Raw genomic sequence first — 17,725 nt, forward strand, 5'->3', positions numbered from 1 at the left:
ACTCGATTACAGACCTAAAAGTGGCAATTCTTCAACAAAAAAACTTCAAAAACAGACTCCAAAGAGAGACTGCTGAATTGGAATTAATTTGCAAACTGGATACAATTAGCTTAGGCTTGAATAAAGACTGGGAGTGGATGGGTCATTACATAAAGCAAAACTATTTCCCCATGTTTAACCCCGCCCCCTCCCACCCCACTGTTCCTCAGATGTTCTTGTCAACTGCTGGAAATGGCCCACCTTGATTATCACTACAAAAGGTCGTCCCCGTCCCCCCCCGTCCCCCCGCTGGTAATAGCTCACCTTACCTGGTCACTCTCCTTACAGTGTGGATGGTAACACCCATTGTTTCATGTTTTCTATGTATATAAATCTCCCCACTGTATTTTTCACTGCATGCATCCGATGAAGTGAGCTGTAGCTCACAAAAGCTTATGCTCAAATAAATTGGTTAGTCTCTAAGGTGCCCCAAGTCCTCCTTTTCTTTTTGTGGATACAGACTAACAGGGCTGCTACTCTGAAACCTGTTAAATAGGAAGTTATTTTAAGTGAAATGTTACATGACTGGGTCAAAGTGAAATGGACAGATTAAAGCTTGGCGATGAATTGCAGATCAATTGATCCTGCACTGCATCTTGGAACTGCTCCTTCAATACTCATAGTCGACCAATAATTAATAAATAAAACCTAAACAAAAGACCCGAAGGTTGTGTATGAGTTACTGTTTATAACATCAATAAAGAGCAGCCTCATAACTCCAGGGCGTCCCAAGGCGTCTCTGGGAAGCACTTCTTGGAAATACGCGTGTATTAGGGCAGGAACAGAAAACACAGTAACAAGAGGTACTTTTTGTTTCAGCTAAAAGGTGGCTTAGCGGTGCTGCAAAGAGAGGGCTCACGTCTTTTCGTTCCCCCTGCAGTGATGGTTAATTCGGTGGGGATTCGCTGTTGGTCCATGCCCAGGCATTACCCTTCTGCCTTTGCCAAGCAAGATCAAAGTCCTCTTCAGCCGCCGGTGATTAAGGATGGCATGGGCAAGACACTGCTTTTCATACAATTAAAAAATGAAGGGTGGTGGATGCTATCAATGACTTCGCATTTACCAGCTGAAACAAGACCAGATGCGCCACACACCCCACGTTACTCCCGGCACCGGAGTTCAGCTGGAGAGTTTCCCCTCGACCTGCAAGCACTTTGGGTTTTGATCCCCAAATTTCCCCTTCCATTTGTGCTCGGGGTCCATTTTTTTTAGCAAACGGTGACGGGGTGTGTGCAGGGGCTGGCTGTCACGCGGCCGGGGAAAGACCATGCCCTCCCCCTCCACCTTTCCCCCGTGTCTGCGCCTTTGCAAGGGATGTGTTTTCCTTTAAGAGTTAAGAAACTTGAAACCTTGTTTGCGCAACAATCAGTGCAGCAGAGAGCCGCCAAAGTGTCTAGACTGGCACATGATGGGAGGCAGCCAATGACTCCAGTTCTCTCCTAGGGGGCCCTGTGTGTGTTTTAGAAGAACAAAAAAGAGAGAGAGAAAGAGAGAGCGAGAGAGAGAGGGAGAAGGGGAAAGAAAGAAAGGCACAGTGCTGTTTAAACAGATCCCATCGCAACAGAGCAAGCAGAAGTCACTTTTTGGGGTGGGGGCTGCTGCAGGACCATATTCCAGGCGTTCCAACGTGCAGGATAGTGGATTGGTGTTTTTTGTTATTGTTTTCCTTAATTAAGGATTTCCAGCCGCTCTCTCCGGGATATTTACAATTTCCATTCATGTGTTGAAACGTGTGTGGGTTGTTTTTTTTGTTGTTGTTTTGTTTTTTTGTTTTTTTTTTAAAAGGGAAATAACTCCCAAGTGTCTCCAAGTCTAGGACCCGGTGCAAGTGTCCTGATCCAGAGCAGCCGTTCCGGATTTGCCACCTCCCCTGTTACTGTTTTCATGGCAAAGAAAGACAGTCGATGGGGCTAGTTTTCAAGGAAGGGATTCTTGTTTGAGAAGCAGCAGCAGCAGCCGCGTTTGCCTTTGACCCCTCTGGCTGCTTTGTCTTTGGCTGCAAATTGCTAGTAAATGCAGGGCATCTCCTGAGCGCCTCCCGGGCCCGCCGCTGCCAAGGAGCGTTTGCAGGCGACCCCCCCCCCGCCCCCCAGTGTGTGTCGATGTAGCCCCCCGCGGCGCGTCCTCGGCCCTTGCTTCCTCCCCTCCCCGCCGTCTCCCTCATGTTTCAGCCCTGTCGCAGTCTCCCGGCGATTAGCTGTGCAAGGCTTTTGCACGGCGGTGCGAGGGGCCGCCGCTTCAGGCGGGGTGGCGATCGCGGGGCTTGCGCCGGGGAAGGAGCGGGCATCAAATAAAATCCCCCCCCCCGGAAAAAAAACCCCCGAAATTACCAGCTCCGAGCTGTCGTATGTTCAGGTCCAAACGCGCAGGGCTTGTGCGGCGACTTTGGAGAAGCCGTGTCGTCCCGGACAGGGAAGGGGGAGATGGGAGCTCCAGGCACAGCCACGACCACGGGGGTGGCCCCAGCCGCAGCAAAACCCCGGAGAAAAACCCCTCCTCGGAAATCCGCCCGCTAACCCGCACCCTGGCGAGGGACCCAGCGGAGCTGCGCGCCCGGGAGCCGGGCCAGGAGGGCCGGGGGGGCCCCGTGGCCGAGCGGGACGGGCCCCGGGGCTGCCCCGGGCGGCGGCAGCGGCCGGCGGAGGACGGGGAGGAGGAGAGCCCGTGGCGGGCGCCGGAGCGCGAGGGCAAAACCGTGACTTGCTGCCTCTTCAAGGAGCGGGAGCCGGGCAGCCCCGGGCCCGCGGGCGCCTCCCCCCGCCGCCGGGAGCTGCGGTCCTGCGACTTCAGCCGGCGAGCCCCGCCGGAGCCGCGCAGCCGGGAGGCCAGGTCCCGGCTCCTGCTGCTGGAGCAGGAGCTCAAGTCCGTCACCTACTCGCTGCTGAAGCGGCTGAAGGAGAGGTCGCTGGACAGCCTGGTGGAGGCGGTGGAGTCCCGCGGGGGGATGCCCGGCGGCTGCGTCCTGGTCGCCCGCACCGAGCTGCGCCTTGGGGGCCAGGCGGCGCCCCCGCAGCTGCTCCTGGGCAGGCTGTTCCGCTGGCCGGACCTGCAGCACCCGGCGGAGCTGAAGCCGCTGTGCGAATGCCAGAGCTTCGGGCTGGCCGACAGCCCCACGGTCTGCTGCAACCCCTACCACTTCAGCAGGCTCTGTGGGCCAGGTACGGAGCGGCCCCGCGGGGGTCTGGGCGGGGGTGTCTCCCTTGGCGGGGGCGCTCAGAGGCATCCCGCGTAGGGGAGACGGGGCGCTGGAGCGGGGTGATTTCACCCCCAGCCTCGAGAGTCCTTCCCTCGCCCCAGCCTTGAGAGCAGAGATCGCGCCCCGTCGAGCTGGGGGGGGGGGGAATGGCACGGGAATTAGCCGGACTTCTAAGCAAGGAGTTGGGAAGCCCTCCTCTAGAGTCCCCGCTTGGTTTAATCGCCGCGTACGATTTAAGTTTTGAATACAGATGGTTGGGCAACCCAGGTGCACCTGGCGGGCTTGCTAGGTTTGCAGGGCTGGGTCAGTTTTTATTTTTGTCTGTCCTCTTCCCCGCCCCCCAAGTAAAATTCTTTGCAGGATCTTTTGTTTCCACCATGAGCAAAACCTGTCAGATCTGCATCTGATTAACCGCAATAACTTGCACTTGAACCTGATACCCTTTAAGAAGACCTCTACCCAAAATGCCTATCCCTGGTGCATTCAGGATCTCACAATATCCAGGCATGAGAGTTAAGGGGCATAAGCAAAGATGCATAAAGGCCTACACAAGCCAAAAGCCCTAAAGCCAAGAAAATTGGCAACATCCCCTTTTTGCTCCTATTTCATGATTAGATTGTCGTTTGCTGTGCAGGCAGGCATCAGGAACTATTCATCCCCAGAGCTTTTTTTTATTAGAGGGAAAGATGGTATGATCGGTGGGTTAGGTGTTTCAAACAACCAACCAACCAAAACTAAAGTGGGGCCAGTGGGAAGGAATATTTTAGTTCTTGCAACACCTGGACCATTATTTTCTGTTTAATTAAGACTATTTGTATCCTGATTAAGACTAGTTGTACCCTGATTTAGGTTTAAGATTGTACGCTCTTTGCTCGGATCAGTAGCCCATCACATATGTTTCAGAAGCCCGTGTTGAAATTTAGCTCTTGATAATTCTCAGTGGGATAATGGTGAACCGTTTGTGTGGGGTCTCCACGCCTCTTGCAGTTAAATGCCTTGTGTGTAGCAGTTTATCCCCAGCCTTGCGGGACTGGATTTTAGGAAGGTACAGAACCTTTTCCCGGGTGCATCACACATTGTACCTGTGTCCATCTGTCAAGCCTGAACTTCCTCCTGATTTTCACCGCTTTGGTGTAGTCCATGAATTGCACCATGGTTTCCAGATGGAGTCAAGGAAACACTCTTAATACGCAGCCAGCCGGCTGATGTTATGAATCGTATTTTTCCACCCATTCAAGGAGTTTGAGAATGCCTCAGTGCAACCCAGCAGAGACACTCCCCTCCCCCCTGCAGCCTCTGTCTCCCTTTTCGCCTGGCAGGGGCGCTTCTGTCCCACTGTGCAAGGACCAGTAGGAGGCAGTAGTGCGGAGGGAGGAAGAAGGCTGCTCTAAATTGCGGCTGCTCAAATTCGGAGCTGAACAGAAGCCGTCCAGGGCACCAGCAGTAGGTCTCAGCCCCAGCCCCCCTGCACTCTGCTGGTCTGCACCAGCCACATGACACAACAGACAAGTGAGTTCGGGTGGCATGGGGCAGAAATGGCAAACTCTGTTGCCCTGGTCTCTTGGTGAGAGCCGGGCTGAGACCCATTTCACCAGCTCTCCTGGTGCTGGTCTACCTACTTGCTGGGATCTGTTGTTTTTGTCCGTCAGGGGCCACAAGTGGCCCAGGAGCATATGTGTGTGTGTGTGTAGGCAGGGAGGGAGCGGGAGCAGCCAGGGGGGGCAATAGACTCTACACGAGGCAAAGCCCATGGTGAGGTTGTAGATTTAATCTACTCAGATCCCCGGAATGAATTAACCCCCAACACTGGAGATTGCCTGTGTGAGGATGAGGGGTTTATAAACAATGGGGGAGGAGGCTCCCAAAGCTGGAGAAAGTCTCGTACCCCCCTTACAATCACCCCTTTTTGAGCTAGCCCTCCCCAAAGGGAGCCCGCAGCCCCTCTTTCAGAAGGCGGCTGGGCTCTGGTTGCATTGTGCACATAGCCGGCACTCATTGATGCGTGGCTTGATAAGGCTCTGTGTAATCTCTGTCATTGAGGGAGGCAAACTGGACTTTTCCTTGGGCTCTTTCTCCAAACATGCTTTTAAAAGGACATCTGAAAGAGTGGCACTTCCCCCCCCCCCCCATTTCGAGACGGCAGGAAAACTTCCAGAGAGCTGCATTTGCTGAGATCAGTGGTGTGGAGCTGTCTGTGCTCATTTAAAAGGAGCCTGCCTTTGACCCAACAGATCATAGACTGTTTCATGTCTGTGGATGGACATTCTAAGAAATACTTTAATCACTAATACAACTGATGTTTTAAAAGCCCCTTCTCCCAGAAGCCTCCGTGAACTAGGAATAAACCCCAGTCTCTTTGCTTCCCCATTTGTTATTTTGCTGTCATAATAGTCACTTTGTGACTATAAGCTAAATCACACCGAAGGAGACACAGCTTTTAAGTGACTTTAGAAGGCAGCCTAGAAAAACATAGGTTTGCTGAAGCAAAGAATACAGGAATTAAACAGACAAAAACTTTTCTTTTATGTGGCCCGGCATTATCCCCTTTGCACTGAGATCAGTTTCAAGTTGTGCTTAAAAAGCCCTTTTTTTCCTAAGGAGGCCCCCCCCCGCTATTTAGGTGAAGAAGTGGTGATAATATGCAGTTTGCATGTTACTGGCGCCAGTCTGACGAGCTGTTTATCTGGCTGACTGGGGATCTAGGCAATTACCGCTGCCTTTCTTAAAGCTGCAGTGACCCTTTTTTTAACTTCTTCCAGCCAGTTTAGGCTTTAGGAGGGGAAGAAAGCACATACTCCTTTGTGATAGCTGTTTTAGTGCAAAGAAAACCTGGCGGAGGGAACCAAATAGCCCACCCTAAATAATGGAAGTTACTTATCCTTTTTCTGTGTAAAAATACAGGGTGAGAATAGAAGAACGAAAGAAATTCCAAGATGGAAAGTCTTGACCAAAGAACATTCTTAACTTTCACATAGTCTGAAGTTGCTTGAGGTTCATTAGCTCATGCATAAATGCTGTTTTTCTTTTGTTAAATATCTTGTTAATGTTCCTTTTTCTTGGGAAGAGCTTTTTATTTATTTATTTATTTTGCAAGCAGAAATCCTGTTTAGCTCTGTACCAATTTTTTTGCAAGAAACGACTGTATTTTATGCAGAGAACTAATGCAGTTCTTTCCCCCTGAAGATTACGGTGCCTGAGCATGAAATCGCATTTTTATTGTAGCAGATGTGTATTTACGTTAGAGAAGGCTACATCTGCAGAAATGTACAGGTTACTTTTTTATGGAAAAGCTTTCCAAACCATGTAGAATTAAAACCACAAAGAAACAGCACAGATCTTAACTGTCTTCTTATCATTTTCATACTGCCAATTTGTGTTGGGACCCACTTGGGGCTGGATTTTGCTCCCATTGAGGGCAATCTGGAAATGAGATTCAGTAAGAGTTGGATCTGGCCTTGATGCCCTTTCTTCAAACATGTCTATGTGCCTACTCTGGATTCTGATGTGTGTGTTCACATTGGATACCCACCCCTTTATCACTAGGTTTACAGTGTGTAACTAGCAGAAGGGTGTGAAAATGCTATCTGTGCATGACACAGGAAATCTAGTGCTGTGATAGGTCTGTTTTTAGAATGTAAGAAGTACATTTTGCAGACACCACTAACGCAATTAGATCCCATTCCTTTAGAATCAGCGCAATCTGGAATGTTGGCTACTTTTTTTTGTTCTTTGAAGCTCTTAAATACTTGGGAGAAAGCGGTCTTGCCTGTGCAGATCCTGTGCACTGGAGCAGAGGCAGAGAATTGTGTGCTCTTGTTTTATTATGGTTACTGATGCTCATTTCAAGATGTAGGACCTTTACTCTTGCAGAAGCAGTGAATGACTGCAGTCCAAATCAAAACCATCACGCTCTGGAGATTGAGGTTATTTTTAATAAAGTAATCCAAACTGAACTGCAGATAGGTTAGGGAGTCATTGTGTTGCCCAAACCGTTTGTTTACAAGTCACAGTAGAAAACACGCGAATCTCAATAGTCTGGGGGCCACATCATGCCATTGAATTGTAAGCAGAACTCCTCATTGAAGCCAGTGGGAATTTCTGCTTAACAGGAATTAATTGATATGACCCTGCCAATAGCATTTGGCCCTCACTTTTTAGAATGTTAAATTTTTAAAAGCAAATTTATATAACAGTTAAAAAAAAGAAAGAACATGGGAATGGCCCTGCTGGGTCAGTTTATCAAGTGATCCATCCCCTGTCATGAAGTCCCAGTTTCTGGCAGTCAGAGGTTTAGGGACACCTAGAGCATGAGGCTGTGTCCCTGACCATCTTGGCTGATAGCCATTAATGGACCTCTGTGAACTTATCTAATTCTTTTTTGAACCCAGTTATACTTTTGACCCTCACAACATCCCCGGCAACGAGTCCCACAGGTTGACTGTGCGTTGTGTGAAGAACAACTTGCTTTTGTGTTTAAACCTGCTCTCTATTAATTTAGTTGGGTGACCCCCCTAATTTGTGTGTTATGTGAATGGGTAAATAACACTCATTCAGTTTCTCCTCACCATTCATGATTTTATAAACTTCTATCATATCCCCCATTAGTCTTCTCTTTTCTAAGCTGAACAGTGCCAGTCTTTTAAATCCTCCTGTGGATGCTGTTCCATACCCCTCATCATTTTTGTTGCCCATCTCTGTACCTTTTCCAATTCTAATATATTTTTTGAGATGGAGTGATCAGAACTGCACGCAGTATTCAAGGTGTGGATGTACCAGAGATTTATATAATGTCATTATGATATTTTCTGTCACTTTCCTAATGGTGCCTCACATACTGTGCTGTTCGCGTTTTTGACGGCTGCTGCACACTGAGCAGATGTGTCCAGAGAACTACCCACAGTGACTCCAAGATCTCTTTCTTGAGCGGTAACATCTAGTTTAAACCCCATCATTTTTTCTGTATAGCTTGGATTATGTTTTCCAATGCACATTACTTTGCATTTATCAGCAGTGAATTTCATCTGCCATTTTGGTGCCCAGTCACTCAGTTTTGTGAGATCCCCTTGTAACTCTTTGCATTCTGCTTTGGACTAAACTATCTTGAGTAATTATATTATCTGCAAACTTTGTGACCTCATTGTTTACCCTTTTTTTTCCAGATCATTTATGAATATGTTGAACAGCACTGGTCCCACTGCAGATCCTTGGGGGACCCTGCTATTTACCTCTCTCCACTGTGAAAACTGATAATTTATTCCTGCCCTTTGTTTTGTATCTTGTAGCCAGTTACTGATCCATGAGAAGACCTTCCTTCTTATCCCATGACTGCTTACTTTGTTTAAGAGCCTTTCATGAGGGACCTTGTCAAAACCTTTCTAAAGGTCCAAGTGCGCTATATCTACTGGATCACGCTTGTCCACGTGTTTGTTGACCTCCTCAAAGAATTCAAATAGATTGGCAAGGCATGAGTTCCTTTTATAAAAGCCATGTTGACTCTTCTCCATCATATTGTGTTCACCTATGTGTGTGACAATTCTGTTCTTTACTGTAGTTTCAACCAGTTTGCCTGGTACTGAAGTTAGGCTTACCAGCCTGTAATTGTCAGGATTGCCTCCGGAGCCTTTTTAAAAAATTGGCATTACATTAACTGTCCGACAGTCATCTGGTACAGAGGCTGATTTAAATAATAGGTTAAATACCACAGTTAGTAGTTCTGTGATTTCATATCTAAATTCCTTTAGAACTCTTGAGTGAATCCCATCTGGCTGTGTTGACTTATTACTGTTTAATGTATCAATTTGTTTCAAAACTTCCTCTATTGACACCTTAGTCTGGGACAGTTCCTCAGATTTGTCACCTAAAAAGAAAGGCTCAGGTGTGGGAATCTCCCTCACATCCTCTGCAGGGAAGACCGATGTAAAGAATTCATTTAGCTTCTCCGCAATGGCCTTGTCTTTCTTCCTGGAGTGATCCTTTATCATCGCTTGTCCAGTGGCCCCACTGATTGTTTGGCAGGCTTCCTGATTCTGATGTACTTAAAAACAATTTTACTGTTAGTTTTTATGTCTTTTGCTAGCTGCTCTTCAAATTCTTTTTGGCCTGTCTGATTATACTTTCACACTTTAGTTGCCAGAGTTTATGTTCCTTTGTATTTTCCTCAATAGGATATGACTTCCAATTTTAAAAATAATATTTTAAAAATCTCTAATGGCCTCTTTTACTCTGTTGTTTAGCCATGGTAGCAATTTTTGTGGTCCTTTGCTTTTTGACTCTCTTATGGTGTTTTTAAAAAAATTCCATGCATTTCACACTTGTGACTGTTCCTTTTACTATCTTTTTAACTAGCCTCCTTGTTTTTGTGTAGTTCCCTTTTTTGAAGTTAAATGTGGTGGGATTCTTTGGTATTTTCCTCCCTACAAGGATGTTAAATTTAATTACATTATGGTTGCTATTACTGTGTGGTTCAGCCATATTCACCTCTTGAACCACATCCTGTGTGCCACTTAGGACTGAATCAAGAATTGCCTCTCCCCTCATGGGTTCCAGAACTAGCTGCTCCAAAAAGCAATCATTAGTGTGTCTAGAAATTTTATCTCTGCATTCGGTCCTGAGGTGACAGTCAATATGGAGATAGATGAAATCCCCCATCATTGGGTTTTCTGTTTTTGTAGCCTCTCTAAACTTTCTGAGCATTTCACAATCACCGTCACCTTCTTGGTCAGGTGGTAGGTAGAATATTCCTACTGCTATACTCTCATCATTCAAACCTGATCAATTAAAGAAAAGTCTGACCAATTAAAGGGTGTTATCGTACAACCATTATTTTCTTGAGTAGTCCTTATCTATGCAAGTGGTCCAAGAGCTATGTAGGTGGCCCTGATTCAAAAAGCATTTAAGCACATGCTCAACTTTGAGTCAACTGTCAGTAGACCTACTCATGTTTAAAGCTAAGCACATGCATAAGTACTTTGTTGAATCAAGGCTGGGGTAGTGTAGCTAGATTGGATAACATGCCATTATGGTAGGCTATTACTACTGACCTTTTATTCTACCTAGGAAGTTATAGGGACAGACCTAAGTTGCTTCATTGGGTTTACTGGATTTACCTTGGTGTGAATGAGATCAGAATCTGGATCATGATGTTTTCTTTTATGTCCGACAATAGTGTCTTTTAATTTATGCTATGCAGCTTCTTAGTCTTTGTGACACAATATCCAGCTAATTCTTGTTAAGCCCATGTTTATGTTTTGAAACAGGAATATTTTAGACAGATGACCAGACGATAAAAGCCAAGCTTTTCAAAAGGGACTGATGATTTTGGGTAACTGGATTTTTGGAGATGCTCTAAAGGAGCCTGATTTCCAGAGGGTGGGTGCTCAGCACTTTTGGAAACCCCTTATAGGTGTGTTAAATTGGGCACCAAAAATCACCAGCTGCTTTTTGAAATATCTTGGCCAAGAGTTATTTGCATATGACTTTTCTGCCATGTTAAATGGGGATTTACCTTACCACCAAAGTATTACTTCCTAGGAGGGAAAACTTGAGTGTTTGAACTTTTAACCTGATACAGCACTAATATGAGGTCTTGTTTTTCCAGAGTCTCCCCCGCCTCCTTATTCTCGGCTGTCTCCTCATGACGAGCAAAAGCCACTGGGTAAGTATTTTCTCTTTACAAACTCTTAGGACATTCACGGTTCATAACCAAAATGTTGTATTGTTTTTTACTGGGGTCGTTTCCAGCCTGGTGTGTAAGGCAAATGTCAAAATATAGGAACGTGGAGCTCATCGCTAATTCTGAACGAGCATCAGCTGACAAGTTATCAGAAATACACAATAAAAATAAAATCTTCTGTATGTTTTTATCATATCTTTATTACGAAGGGTTTTATATATGAATACACATTCTTTGCTACATCTGTATTTTTCAGAATAAATCTGCATTCAGGTGAAACACTGTCATTATTAATGAAGATGTAATGACTGGTTATCAGACTTAAAGTTTTTTATTGGATATTAGATCGGATTTCAGGCTGGAGTGGGGGTCAGAACTCTTGGGATCTATCCCCAGCTCTGTAACTGTCCTGCTCTGTCACCTGGGGCCTATCACTCTGTAAAAGAGGGACGATTATACTTTCACTGTAAAGTTCTTTAAGATCTCCAGATGAAGAGTGCTATGTAAGAGCTAAGGATTATTAGTACAGTGTTTATTAAGAGACATGAGCTCTATAAGCTCCATACTGTAAAACATTTGAATGGAATTTCATTTTTTCCAGTGAATTATTCCGACTTTTAAAAATATCATTGAAATAAATCTGGTCACAGCGAGGCATAAAATGTGACCTACTTTAAAATTGGCAAAATTCAATAGCGAATGCCTTCCAAAGCATATATTCCCTTAGTAGATGCTGTGCCAAATTCTGCCCTGGCTTTCACGGTATCCAGGTAAATAGGAAGTAACAAGTGCACCTCAAAGGGGGGAAGTTTGATGTGGTTTTTTTGAGATACTCTGTAGGCAATGGGCCAGATTCTTCCAATGACAGTCACTTTGAATGGTATCTTACTCCTTTAGTTCTCCCATGGTCAGTAATGCTGGCTCACAAAAGAGGAAGTACGCAAAGAGAGTTCATCACAGTTCATCACAGAGCTGTTAGAATCACGGAGAGGGGGGGATGAGGAAACATTCAGAATTTGCCAAATAGATAAGGAGACACTTGGCAAATACGTTACTCTGAGGTCTCAAAGGGGTTTAGAGAGGGCCCACTCTTGAACTCTCTGTGCACCCAGGAACACCAGACTGGGAATTGTGGGGTCATACAGACCCAAAGGACTGAGGAAAGATTTCAAAATGGCTACTTTGATCTTTTCTAAAAAAAACCCAGAACAAGCTAACAAGAAAACCGAGCAACCAAAAAAATCCCAACAAAAGCCAAAGGCTGGACCATGGTGGGCACAGTGCACCTGTGCAGAGACCTAATGGGAAGTGAGAACTTCCTTTACGCTCCTTATGCAGGCTATTCAGACCTTGGGCCGGGCTGCTGTGGAGCACATGGGTGTTGTGTACCTGGTACTCTCTACGTCGGTGGTGGGCAACCCGCGGGCTGCACACGGCCCGCCAGCGGATTACCCTGACGGGCCGCAGGTTGCCCAACACTGCTCTACATCCTGGAGCAGGTAGGCAGGGAGGGGTGGGCAGTGCCAGCTGAGGTGGTGTGGGAAGTTTCTTAATTCCCTGATGGTCTGGGCCAGCAGCAAATTACTAACCCCCAGAGCAAGGGAATTAGGGAGGGAGCTGTGTCCTGGCAGGGTGTTTCTGAGTCACAGGGTTTCCTGGGACTACACTTGGGGTGGTGCAGTGCATTTGCTGCCCCTTGCTGAGAGGCACCATCTGACCCGGAGAAGTAGCTCACAGTGGTTTTTGCAGTGGAGGATAGTCTGCTTCATGGCTAATGGTTCACACCAGAGGTCCAGCCATAGCGTACTCCGGAAAACAAAAGGGCTGGTCGTGTAAGTTGACATTACATAAGAAAAAATAAGCTCAAAATTAATTCCTTTTAGAAGCTGCTTGTGCTGCAGGTATGGAAACCAGTGAGATGTGCTTCGTGGATTTATTTGACTGAAAAAATAATCTGTGAGCAAACGTTTGAGTGCTTAATTAAAGGGGTAGGCAAGAGAGAATAACAAGGACTCTTAACTTGTTAAAACAAAGTTTCCTTCGCTTCAGCAAAGAGGAAGGAAGGAAAGAAGCAAGAATAAACAGCTTCAAGAATTTTAATGGTGATAATTAGGTATAGTAACTATGAATTGTTTAGAGGCTTAACGTAACTTTATCCAGTACGCACCAAGTTTCTACTTGTTTAATCAACTGAACTGTAGTTATTTTTGTGGTCGAAGCAATTGAAACTTTTCATTTTTGCATGTCAGAGAAGAAAAGTTAAGCACTTACTTTCCGCCCTGGGTCAGCAGCAGTTTCACTGTGGAAGGTGTGGGCAGGCAAAGTGGCACAGTGTGTCCGTGAGCGGCTGCACTGTGCTTGTGGCATAGAAGTACTAAATGTTCTCCTCCTGTTTTCCAGATCTATCAGATTCCACGTTGTCTTACACTGAAACAGAGGCTACTAACTCACCACACATCACTCCTGGAGACTTCTCAGGTTGGCAGACGTTAACACATCAGCCGTTGAATGGTTATTGTGTTGGAGCTGTACTTGCTGGTTTTAGCAGAAGAGCAGAACTAAATATAGTTTTGTATGTGAGATTCTGAGGGAAAACAGAAAAAAAACCGAAGGGGCTGTTCAAGTTGGTTGGTCAAATAGAGCTATTCGCACAATCCAAGCTGTATTAAAATGTTGTTAATTGTCTGATGCACCTTTGGAAAAGCAAGGAGATTCGGAGTTAGGGCAGGAACCTGATTCCTACTCTGGAGGGTGATAAAATCACCCTCTGTTAAAAGATCCTGCTCAAACCTTGACACAGAAGGGTGAGTTAAGAATGGTCTCTAAGTGCCAGATATTTTATCATAAAAAGAATGAATGGGCAGTTCAGATTTAATGGAGTTTTTTGTACTGTCCCTGGTGAATACTTACAGCATGAATTAACTGTTGTGTTTCAGGACTTAGTGTGCAAACCCTTGCTCAGGCGAGCAGAATCTTCTATCCCATACAGTCCTGTTGAAGCCAGTGAGCAAGAGTTTGCAAAATGAGGCCCATAGGCCCTTCTTCTGGAATTGGCTCCCCACCATCTGTGCAGAACCTCATTGATTTTAATGGGGCTTCACGTAGGCCGAGAGGTCGACTCGCTGGCAAGACTTTGTAGGTTTGGAGACTTAGATTGTAAGATGCTTTGGACAGGAACCATGGTGCAATTCCATGGAATTCATCTCTGGTGTAACTCCACTTACTGCAGTGCGGTGGTGGGCCGAACCATTCTTTCTGGTGAACCTCAGACAGCGAGGATAAAATGTTGGCGGAATGGCTGGCCAACCTTTCATGTTCAATCAATGGCACGTGCACTTACGGAGTGGGCGTCCTTTGATCGTTCTTTTGTAACGGTTCACAGAATTATAGAAGTCATGTCTGTTAGGTCAACTTGCCCATTCCTTGGCCAGTCTGAGATTTCCCCATACGGTATATCCTCGAGTGCAGCTGTTCCCAAACCATAACGATACGTGAGCTTGATGTTTCATCCATTCACAGCAGTTTTTAAAACAGTGGTTCAGAGGTGTAGGGTAATGTGCCACCAATCTCGGGCCAATACCTGAATCCCAGGTTGAGAATGCCAAACTCCAGTTCAAAGCCCATTCAGGTGGATCTGAGTTTACTGCTGTACGTGTGTCATGCCCATGTTTTGGGGGGAGGGATAGCTCACTGGTTTGAGCATTGGCCTGCTAAACCCAGGGTTGTGAGTTCAATCCTTGAGGGGGCCATTTAGGGATCTGGGCAAAAATTGGGGATTGGCCCTGCTTTGAGCAGGGGGTTGGACTAGGTGACCTGCTGAGGTCCCTTCCAATCCTGATATTCTATGATTCTAACCAATAAAGTCAAGGAGCTGCTGCTCTAGTCCTTATGGCTCCTTTGCCTGGTGGTACTGTTTTATCACACCTACTTGTTATTGTTCCAGAATTACATATCTGAAAGATACAGCTACTTTTAATTAGTTTTGGTAGTGGCTGTTAATACAGCTCACATGTTGTGCAGTATTAGAGATGAGTCTTGTTTGTTTTGTTCAGTGACAAGGTGAGCCCAGATGGGCAAGGCTCAATTTTTAAATACACCAGAAGGTATGAGCTTTCTTGTCCCTTTGTTTTCTTAATCCCAACTTTGCTGGTTATTGGGTTTACAGACATGCTTAAAGATCATCGGAGGATTGTGGCTCCCCCTAGGGGACTGAGTGATGTTGCCTGTATAATAGTGTTAGGAGACTGCCTCTTTGCCCTACTCCTTTTATTTTGTCAAAGAGTTTATCACAGGCTTTGGGAGAGTGATGTATTTCTTGGGGCATTTAAATAGTTCCATACCACATGGCATTTTGAAGAGGAATGTGGTGGTGGCTGGCACTGCAGCACAATAATAACTTAGAGCTCTTCTCCCTTACACATTTTTTCATTTTCATTGCCCTTTAGGATTCTTTTGGTGCAGAATATGTCTTGGTGTTTTGACAAACTGAATCAAATGTGCCTGTTGTCAATTGTCCATAGCAGGGGAAAACTTGATTGCGGGGAGTTGGATTGTTTTGAGTTTCATTGTAATAAATATATGTTTGCAATTTCTAACAAATTCCTTGTGCTGTGTATAAGTTCATAATGCTTCTGATGTCCCTAGCTTTTATGGCACTTGGATGATAGCTGTTAACTGTAGCTGCAGAATTTTAGAAACAGAGTTCCTATGGATGGTGTTGATTTAGTTACTGTGTTATCTGAGTTGGACGTCTGCAAGGTTTTCCGCAGTAGAAGAGATATTTTAGCTTTTACTTGAACAACATAATGTTAACGTGACCAGGATTGCACTGAAATTGGATACCTTCTCTCCCACTGTGTAGTTTCAAGTGGTGCAACTCTTAATAAGAGTCTGGGGCTAGGTGATTTATTTTCTCCCAGTGGCCATGGTTACAGATAGAGGATAAGAGTTTCATTGAAATTAACCCATGCGTGTTGTCAAGCAGGAAGTGAAAAACTTAACATAGAACAATGTAAGTGCCATATTTTGGTCTGTTTAGTTTCTGGTGCAACTTACATATATGCAATGACATACAAAACTTAGGTCTGCCATGCCTTCTCCGTGTATCTAAGAAACCAAAGTGTGCATTTAACTCCTGTTCCAAAAATAAGAAAACTTTGGATCTAGCATCAAGCCGCTACTATTTATTACTTTAGCTTTGATCACCAAAAATGCTTTTCCTACTAAAACCACAAAATTCACTTTCTGGTAACAAAGAGGTCCATTCTTCACTGTTGTTAGTTTAGCTGATGAACTTCTAGCCAGGAAGTTTTAGCAAGAAGTCAAATGGTTATCTCTGTAAAACAAAACAAAACCCCTCTCCTTTTGAACTTGGCCTTATTTTCATGAGCACTGTATTGATCCTAGGAATCTTGAAAAGTCTCTAATGAACCAGCAAATCCACTATGAAAATTGAAAAGTATGGGTGGCTTAATCATAGCCTGGAAAAGGACACACCAAAGCTAATCTTATCTTTTCTCTTTATCAAAAGCCTTCTTAAGATTGCATTGGAAAAAACAGACATTTATCAAGCTATAAAGGAAAGCTTCTTAAATGTATTGTGCAGAATGTTCACACTTTTGTTCTGTGCAAATGCACACAACCGTGGAATCCCTGGACCCTCCCTCAGCTGGGGCTTAAAACATTTTGGTCAGTAAAGTAAATCTTTTATTCCGGGATAATGCTGTGCCAAGCGTACTCTCCCATGAGCAAGCAACCCGTAAAGGCAGCGCAGTCTGGAGCCTGGGTTGCTGCTTCTGGTTTCTTGATAAGATATAACAGGTTTTGAAGATTAGGATTGCACAGAAAAGGCAAATACGACTGTTTGGTTCCAAAGTCTCCAGTCTCTTAGTTCAAGTAGCTGTAGATTTAGGGTTTGGGAGTATAAAGAGAGGTCATATATTTTCCTCATTGGAGTTATTTCCCCTGCTATATATTATTACTGCTGATTGTTGTGGGTCTGTATTTAAGGGGGTCGGGGGACAGGACAAGTTGGTCTTGATCCTGCAATGGCCTGAGAACATCAGAGAGACTGGTACACATACTTACATTAAGCATATGCTTAAGGGCCTTCTTGGATCAGGACCGGAATGCTGAGCTCTTTTCAGAATCAAGTCCTTATCTGTGCACACGCACACACACTCATGCACGCACATGTGTACATACAGAGTGACCCATGGCTCAGTCGTGAGAAGGGGCGTGTGGTTGGTCCAGTGATGGCCAGGTCGAAACTTCGGTAAGAAGGACTTACGTATTGCTAGGAGAACCGCTCAGTGTGAGCAGGACCCAGCTGTGGGCCCCGATCCTTGGAGTCATTATGAGATACACGGCGGGGGCGCTGGCTGCTCATGCTCCAGTGCACTGGTGAGCGGATGCTAGGTATGAACACAATTGAAGTCAGACTCAAACAACGTGCCATCTTCCATCTTCAGCAGACGCTCTCCTTGCCTACTCGCTTACTTGCAAGTCAAAGGGCAGAAAAGGGATGGGCGTGACAGTGCTATTCTCTCAGGCTTCTCCCCCCGCCCCGCCCCACCCCAGACTTGCTCTTCTGCTACTAGTCCTGGGGAGCTTGGCAGCCATCCATCAGTACACTCAGTAGTGCCCGGCTCACTACTGTTTACCTTGCCCTCGTGCATGCAACACCCTGCACCAGAGCGGAGCAGCATACCCGCCCTCACTGACTGCAGAGAGCAAATCTCCAGACTGGGTCCGCAGTGCTGCAGTGTTCACCCCTGGGCTCCTTGCAGTCCCATGGGGAGACGGTGGGGCCTGCTAGT

The 17,725-nt window shown here is 45.7% G+C and overlaps 1 protein-coding gene across 1 annotated transcript in view; it reads left to right on the forward strand.

Moving 5' to 3' along the window:
* Positions 1–1,234: 1,234 nt before the first annotated feature.
* The window catches only part of SMAD6 (SMAD family member 6), a 76,666-nt gene continuing 60,175 nt past the window's right edge, over positions 1,235–17,725 (forward strand). Inside the window, exons 1-3 of the mRNA XM_073304417.1 lie at positions 1,235–3,197; positions 10,833–10,889; positions 13,308–13,385. Of these exons, the coding sequence (XP_073160518.1) occupies positions 2,387–3,197; positions 10,833–10,889; positions 13,308–13,385 (946 nt within the window). The 5' untranslated portion in view covers positions 1,235–2,386. The remainder of the gene's footprint in view (positions 3,198–10,832; positions 10,890–13,307; positions 13,386–17,725) is intronic.

Source organism: Lepidochelys kempii, chromosome 10 (genome assembly GCF_965140265.1).
Source record: "Lepidochelys kempii isolate rLepKem1 chromosome 10, rLepKem1.hap2, whole genome shotgun sequence".
In the NCBI taxonomy this organism is placed as follows: domain Eukaryota; kingdom Metazoa; phylum Chordata; order Testudines; family Cheloniidae; genus Lepidochelys; species Lepidochelys kempii.